This window comes from Myxocyprinus asiaticus, chromosome 8 (genome assembly GCF_019703515.2).
Source record: "Myxocyprinus asiaticus isolate MX2 ecotype Aquarium Trade chromosome 8, UBuf_Myxa_2, whole genome shotgun sequence".
In the NCBI taxonomy this organism is placed as follows: Eukaryota; Metazoa; Chordata; class Actinopteri; order Cypriniformes; family Catostomidae; genus Myxocyprinus; species Myxocyprinus asiaticus.
The window spans coordinates 14,643,789-14,652,619 of NC_059351.1; the positions used below are offsets into that span (position 1 = coordinate 14,643,789).

General features: G+C 35.3%; 1 protein-coding gene across 1 annotated transcript; it reads left to right on the forward strand.

Moving 5' to 3' along the window:
* On the forward strand, positions 1-6,514 carry LOC127445078 (acyl carrier protein, mitochondrial-like). The gene is made up of 5 exons (XM_051704839.1): positions 1-174; positions 3,943-4,071; positions 4,193-4,280; positions 6,031-6,136; positions 6,247-6,514. Exons 1-4 carry the CDS (start codon positions 22-24, stop codon positions 6,120-6,122), a joined length of 462 nt encoding a protein of 153 aa, XP_051560799.1. The 5' UTR covers positions 1-21; the 3' UTR covers positions 6,123-6,136; positions 6,247-6,514.
* Positions 6,515-8,831: the final 2,317 nt, after the last annotated feature.

Here is an 8,831-nt window from a genome sequence, read left to right on the forward strand (position 1 = left end):
TGTGGGAGCGTAGTGTCAAACATGGCGGCGCGCATCATTGCCCGGTATGTCCCATCACTGAACCAAGTATTTATTAACCGTGTCAATAATGCTGCGATATTAACAGCAGCTCCACTCACTCACGGCCGAACATTCTCACACCTGACTAATGGACACAAGTCTTCGCTAGCGCAGGTATGTATGTGTGAATGAATGATGACGTCAAATGACCTACCAGTGTCTTTAGTAACACTGACTTACATGATAGAATAACAACTATATTTAACATATTTCAGTTGCTTCATAGTGTATAGCTCCAAAGTTTGAACCAAACGAGTTGCATATACAATCAGTAATTATTCTATTTCACATATTTAACTTTTATTGTGTCAAATTATTTGATGTGTCTCTTATTTAATTCTATACATGTTTTATTTTTATTATATGTAAGCCTATATATTGCAAGATTACATTTAGCTATACAATTATGATTATATATATATATATATATATATATACACACACACACACACACACACACACACACACACACACACACACACACACTGGTGGCCAAATGTGTGGAATAATGTACAGATTTTGCTGTTTTGGAAGGAAATTGGTACTTTAATTCACCAAAGTGGCATTCAACTGATCACAAAGTATATATATATTATTATTTTATTTTTTTCATTTCCAGCAGCCATCACTCTAACACCGTATCCTTGAGTAATCATGCTAAATTGCTAATTTGGTACTAGAAAATCACTTACCATTATATCAAACACAGTTGAAACCTATTTGGTTTGTTAAATTAAGCTTAACATTATCTTTGTGTTTGTTTTTGAGTTGCCACAGTATGCAATAGACTGGCATGTCTTAAGGTCAATATTAGGTCAAAAATGGCAAAAAAGAAACAGCTTTCTCTAGAAACTCATCAGTCAATCGTTGTTTTAAGGAATGAAGGCTATACAATGTTTGAAATTGCCAAAAAACTGAAGATTTCATACAAAGGTGTACACTACAGTCTTCAATGACAAAGGACAACTGGCTCTAACAAGGACAGAAAGAGATGTGGAAGGCCAGATGTACAACTAAACAAGAGGATAAGTACATCAGAGTCTCTGGTTTGAGAAACAGATGCCTCACATGTCCTCAGCTGACAGCTTCATTGAATTCTACCCGCTCAACACCAGTTTCATGTACAACAGTAAAGAGAAGACTCCGTGGTGCAGGCCTTATGGGAAGAATTGCAAAGAAAAAGCCACTTTTGGTACAGAAAACAAAAAGAAAAGGTTAGAGTGGGCAAAGAAACACAGACATTACACCCTTTTCCAATTATCTGTTGTCCAATGGATCTTAACCCTATTGAGCTTTTGTGGGATCAGCTAGACTGTAAGGTGCGTGAGAAGTGCCCGACAAGACAGCCACATCTATGGCAAGTGCTACAGGAAGGGTGGGGTGAAATGTCACCTGAGTGTCTGGACAAACTGACAGCTAGAATGCCAAGGATCTGCAAAACTGTCATTGCTGCACATGGAGGAAGTTAAGAATTTTTTTTTTTTTTTAAATTGTAATAGTAATTTTTCATGTTATTAATGTCCTGATTATACATTGTGATCAGTTGAATTCCACTTTGGTGAATAAAAGTACCAATTTCTTTCCATAAGAGCAAAATCTGTACATTATTCCAAACTTTTGGCCACCAGTGTGTGTGTGTGTGTGTGTGTGTGTGTGTGTGTGTGTGTGTGTGTGTGTGTGTGTGTGTATATATATATATATATATATATATATATATATATATATATATATATATATATACATACATACTGTTGTGCTCAAAAGTTTGCACACCCTTGGAGAATTGGTAATATATGTGCCATTTTTTAAGAAAACATGAGTGAGCAGGCAAAACACATTTCTTTTATTTCTTATGGGATTCATATTCAACTGTAGGTTATAACAGAATGGCACAATCATAAAACAAAACATGGCAACAAAGAAAAAAATGAAATGACCCCTGTTCAAAAGTCTGCATACCCTTAGTTCTTAATACTGTGTATTGCCCCCTTTATCATCAATGACAGCGTGCAGTCTTTTGTAATAGTTGTCTATGAGGCCCCAAATTCTTGCAGGTGATATAGCTGCCCATTCGTCTTGGCAAATGCCTCCAGGTCATGCAAAGTCTTTGGTCGTCTTGCATGAACCGCACGTTTGAGATCTCCCCAGTGTGGCTCGATGATATTAAGGTCAGGAGACTGTGATGGCCATTCCAGAACCTTCACCTTTTTCTGCTGTAACCACTGGAGGGTCAACTTGGCCTTGTGCTTAGGGTCATTGTCGTGCTGCAAAGTCCAAGAACATCCCATGCGCAGCTTTCGTGCAGAAGAATGCAAATTGTCTGCCAGTATTTTCTGATAACATGCTGCATTCATCTTGCCATACAATTTTCACAAGATTCCCCGTGCCTTTAGAGCTCACACACCCCCAAAACATCAGTGAGCCACCACCCTGCTTCACAGTGAGGATGGTATTCTTTTCACTATAGGCCTTGTTGACCCCTCTCCAAACATAGCGCTTATGTTTGTGACCATAAAGCTCTATTTTGGTCTCGTCACTCCAAATTACAGTGTGCCAGAAGCTGTGAGGCATGTCAAGGTGTTGTCGGGCATATTGTAACCGGGCTTTTTTGTGGCATTGGCACAGTAAAGGCATCATTCTGGCAACTCGACCATGCAGCTCATATTTGTTCAAGTATCGTCATATTGTGCTCCTTGAAACATCACACCATCTTTTTCCAGAGTAGCCTGTATTTCTCCTGATGTTACCTGTGGGTTTTTCTTTGTATCCCGAACGATTCTTCTGGCAGTTGTGGCTGAAATCTTTCATGGTCTGCCTGATCTTGGCTTGGTATCAAGAGATCCCCGAATTTTCCACTTTTTAATAAGTGATTGAACAGTACTGACTGGCATTTTCAAGGCTTTGGATATCTTTTTACATCCTTTTCCATCTTTATAAAGTTCCATTACCTTGTTACACAGGTCTTTTGACAGTTCTTTTCTGCTCCCTATGGCTCAGTATCTAGCCTTCTCAGTGCATCCACGTGAGAGCTAACAAACTCATTGACTATTTATACACAGACACTAATTGCAATTTAAAAAGCCACAGGTGTGGGAAATTAAACTTTAATTGCCATTTAAACCTGTGTGTGTCATCCTGTGTGTGTCTGTAACAAGGCCAAACATTCAAGGGTATGTAAACTTTTGATCAGGGACATTTGGGTGATTTCTGTTATCATTATGATTTAAAAAGGAGCCAAACAACTAAGTGATAATAAATGGCTTCATATGATCACTATCCTTAAATAAAAGACAGTTTTTTTGCATGATCAGTCATATTTTCAAAATCAATGCCAAAATTTCACAATTTATGCCAGGGTATGCAAACTTTTGAGCACAACTGTGTATGTGTGTGTGTGTGTGTATATATAAATCATAATTGTATAGCTAAATGTAATCTTGCTATATATAGGCCTACCTATAATAAATCGTAATTGAATACAGCAAAAAACAAAACAAAAAAAAAAACATATGGAATTCAATAAGAGACAAATCAAATGATTTGACACAATAAAACAGTTAAATAAGTTAAATAGAATAATTACTGATTGTATATGCAACTCGTTTGGTTCAAACTTTGGAGCTATACACTATGAAGCAACCAAAATATGTTAAATATAGTTGTTATTCTGTCATGTAAGTCAGTGTTACTAATGACACTGGTAGGTCATTGGACGTCATCATCATAATATATTTAATCTATGTGATTGCTTGCCCTTCATAAGACTTGAGCATCATCAGTCATTGGTTGTACTTCATTGTATTTTTACCCTGGTTGTCTCTTGTGGCAGATGCTAAATGTTGTATTTAAAACGTGCTTTTCATTACTGTCTTTCTTTTAAAGATCTCTGCCAATACGCTTCACATCTCTCAGTGGAGGCAGTACAGTGATTTGCCCCCATTAACACTACAGACTGTCCGTGACCGTGTGCTCTATGTGCTGAAGCTGTATGACAAGATCAACCCCGAGAAGGTAGATACTCTAACAGCTGGTCGGATGGATAACATGTATTTTGAATTTGACTTAAACATAATCCACTCTCTAGAGTCACAGTTTTGACAGTGACATTCATTTAATTGTTCATTCTGTATAGCTCCAGGCTACGTCTCACTTCATGAAGGACTTGGGATTGGACAGTTTAGATCAGGTGGAGATCATCATGGCCATGGAAGATGAATTTGGTTTGTACCTCTTTTACAGTTTTTTGTTCAAAATCTAGCAAATGGAGAACTGAAGATCACCTAAATTATTTTGGGATGAGTAGAAAAATGAGCTCTAGTTTTGTGAGAAAAACACCTTATACCTCTAATTCACATCTTTCATACATAAATAACGCAATCTCTTTAGAGGCAAATGAGGGATCTGGTGTAGATTTGTTGAGTGGCGTCTTATAACAAAGTCTTTAGTGTGGACTTCAACACTCAAAAACTATGCCATTTTGAAAATGTAAACGATTTATTGCGAAACGGCACGCTATTAAACACAATGACCATTGACGTGGATTATAGGGTTATTTTTCCATTACAAATCCTATATTTACTGTGCATTATCACATTGAGAATCAATGGGTTCATCCAAAAGCTGAAAAATGTTGCTTTCAAAGGCTTTATGTGGAGTTATGATGAAAATAAGGTGTATTTCAAACAGTTCTGAAACCAGTGTGGAAAGACAGCACACTTGAGGTTAAGTCGATCACTAAATAGGGAGCAAGGGAGCATCCTATAGCTTTCCAATGCAGCTCAGTGCATTCACTCCTAACATCCAACCAAAACTTCAGTTTCATTCTGCAGGTGATGTATGGACCACTCAGCATCATTTATGCACATTTCTGATTGGTAAAATGCTTCACTTGTTTCACAGTGCAAAGAGAGAACATTGAGATTTTGTTGCTAAAGTAGCAAAAAACATTGTAACATAAATGTCAAATCATGTCAAATCATTTTTATTTGTATAGGTTTTTATTTGTGCTCTTCCCAATACACATTGTTCCAAAGCAGCTTTACAAAACATCAGCTGTAATGTCTCAAAAACATGAATAACCAACACTCCTGGAAACATAATCTGATAAAAAAAATAAAAAAAAATCTGACCCTCTATAGCTTGGAATTATTACAAAATGTCACAACTTAGTACCGCTGTCCCCATATGAGGACATACATTTTTAGGAAAACTATTTGCTTTAAAAAAAAATCTATTTTTTCATGTTTATTAGGGGCAACTATTTACAAATCAAACAACTCAGGAGGATAATGTGTGAGAAAAAAATTGTAAGCGTGATTTGTACATAATTACGAAATTTATAATAATTTATTAAATATATAACTAAATTTAATATAAAATCCAATTAAATAATTTGATTTTATACTGGTATTGTATAACGATAAATAAATAAAACATCTGAAATAAAGAAATATCTGGAAAATTTTTACTCTGTATTAAGTTAACCACGTATCTTTTTTTCTACGCACTTTTAGAGTACCGGTAATGTTACATGTAAAAACTTGAAGAAAAACATTTTCAATTCAAATCTATTTGTAGTCCTTAGAAAACAGTATGAAACCGTAATAATGTTCAGTTTGGTAAATGTTTACTTTTTTTATTCATTCATTAGTTTTTTTCTCTCTAAAATGTTCTGCGGACCCCCTAGCACACCCTTGCAAACCCCAGTTTGAAAACCCCAGCACTCAAAAAAAAAAAAAAAAAAAATATATATATATATATATATATATATATATATATATATATATATTCTCTTTGAAATAAAGGTTTCCTTGTAAAAGTCCATTTAAATCTGTTTTAGCAGTAGCACAACCTGCTGACAATCAGCACCATGAATATACCCCTTGATATGAACAAGTATCGGCGGTAATATACCAAAATCGTAGTCTTTTTTTAATGTATTTACCTAACCGTGTTTGCTCTCGTGTGCAGGTTTTGAGATCCCTGATGCTGAAGCAGAGAAGTTGATGACACCACAAGAGATCGTTCAGTACATTGCAGACAAGAAGGATGTCTATGAATGAGAATGAAAATTATTGTGAGTTCAAGTACTATTCAATTATTAAAGACAAATGTCAACAGAAAATTCAGTAATTCTGTTCCTGATAGGGTCACTTCAAGTTTGTTTGTGTTTTCTTTTTCATCCAGGCAAAGAGAATCCTGTCGCATGTAAAACACCATGGAGGTTTTGTCACAAACTGCTCTTTTTTTCTGTTTTTCTTTTTGTATTTAGATAAATCTTTAAATCTGTGTTCATAATTTTGTTTTTGGTTGCTTGTGATGTTCAGGTCGGCATCATTTTCTGCTAGATGCATGCACAAGCTACAATACAATTCATACAATAAGAGTGTGAATTTAATGTGAATAATTCATATGAATACTACAGTAATAAAGAGATCAAATCGCTTTTAAAGGACCTCATGTATGTCTGCCTTCAGATGTATGAAGACCATTTGACATATACCATCTTTGTCAGTGGGACTGGCCCCATCATTAAAAGAATATTGTGTGATAAAAACAAATTAAGCTGTATTGACAGCATCAGTGGCACGCTGTCTATTTCCACAGAAGATATTTTCAATGTACCTCAGTTTGTGGAAAAATAAATAATGTGTAAGGAAAGACACTTACAATACAAGTCTATGGGGCAACCGCTTGCCCCAAAGGCTTCTGTTGTAAGAGAATAACTCTTAATGCATATATACATGTGCAAAATTCTTTGCTTTTTGACATATAAAGCGTTTGCAAACCGGCAAAAAAAAAAAGACCAAACTTGAAAGTGTCAATAAGAATGCAACAGCAATAAGAATGTGGTAGAGTACCAGAAGTTGCCAGAGTTTACATTGAATGTAGGAGTGGCATTAGCTATGATCAGCAGGTAATGATAAAACACATAGACACTTGCAAATCCCTGGGATCTGTTAAAATAAGTGAATGCTGAAACAATAGTATAATTTGGGTTTAAAGTATGAGTCACACGACTACTATGTAAAATACTATTTGGTATGTTATAGCACCACCTACTGAAAATGTTTGCCAAGTCCAGTGTTTTAGTTTAGAATTTTCCAGAGTTTGAGCCAAGAGAGTGCTACACATGTTATTTGAAAGAATGGAATGAATGGAAGAATTTTACTAATTTTATTAGTGTTTACTAAAGTGCTGGAAAATAAAAATGTCCTAAATAACTTTAGGACATATTTCTTTTCTAGCACTTTAGGGAACACTAATAAAATTAGTAAAATTCTTCCACTGCAACCATTAACACCCCATATATAATTTTAACAACTGTTAACAATTATTATAACATGGCTGGAGATGATACGTTCACATTCTTGTCTAATGAATTTAAAAAATCCACATATGTAAATAGATTCTTGTAGTGACAGTTCAGAAGATTCATGCATAATCTCAACCTTAGCATTTCCTTTAGAACTGTTATTTTTGATGATAGAATAAAGAGGAAGATAAGCCAGAATATTTATATAAAACCTATCACACCTATCATATTGCTTCTTAAGACATGGATTTAACCTCTAGAGACATATTGATTACTTTTAGGATGCATTTATGTGCTTTTTGGAGTTTCAAAGTTCTGGCCACAATTCACTTGCATTGAATGGACCAACAGAGCTGAAATATTGTTCTAAAATCTTTGTGTTCACAAGAAGAAAGCAAGTCATCCACATCTGGGATGAAATAAGGGTGAGTAAATGATGAGAGAATTTTCATTTTTCGGTGAACTATCCCTTTAACATACAGTAAGAGATGTCCTGCATACTGTTATATACCATCTCAGGGTTGATGGATAAAGCAGGACAGTTTCATAAATACACAACAAAGCTGTCATTATGTGATAATTTATCTTTAATCTAGATTTTTTAATTAAGTGATGTAGCACTGCAATAAAATCAGACAGGGTTTAAGAACTGTGGTTGATGTTGAGTACATCAGAGATTAGATTTAACAGAACCTTTTAGCTTGCTCTTAGGCATGTGTTTCCTTTTCAGGTGTAATAAATCCTTCTCCCTCCCTCTGTTAATGTGTGTGTCACTGGATGTCTGTGAAAATAGCTCTCACTGTGATGATGTGATGATGAGAGGTGAGGGAGGGACACTCCAGGCTTTTCCTCTTCTGTGTGTGTGTGAGTGTCAAGACATTTTTGTGCATGTAGGAAAATGTAAATACTCTTAATACATTTATCTCAGATTCAGACACACAGTTTCGGCCTTGGACTGAAAGGAATTTGTGTTGGCTGACAGTAACTGTGTCTCAAAACCTAGTGAGCTGCCTATACTTACAAAAAAGTATTGTGGTGGTGGTACAATGATATCATCAGATTGTTATACAAATGGAAGGTAGGACCATATTCAAAAAGTGAAAACATGGTACTCTTGGGTGCCTTTTTGTGTGTGTGTAGACAGCGGTTTTGGGCATCACAGGCTTGTTCAATCTCCCAAAACTGTTTTTATAGGCGGCTCATTAGGTTTTAAGACACAGAGAGTTGATATTGACAAAGATCACTATAGTGACCATCTATATTGATCTAATTTATAGTTTAAATTGATACCACACACATACATTACTTAACTATCTTATAAGGACATACCACAGAGTTCTGTGGTTATATAAAGCTAATTGTAATTAGGCCTACTAACTTTGTAACTTTGGTACAAACCCAAAAAACAAAGCATTTTTAATGATAATAATAATTGGGCCTATTATAAAACATTATT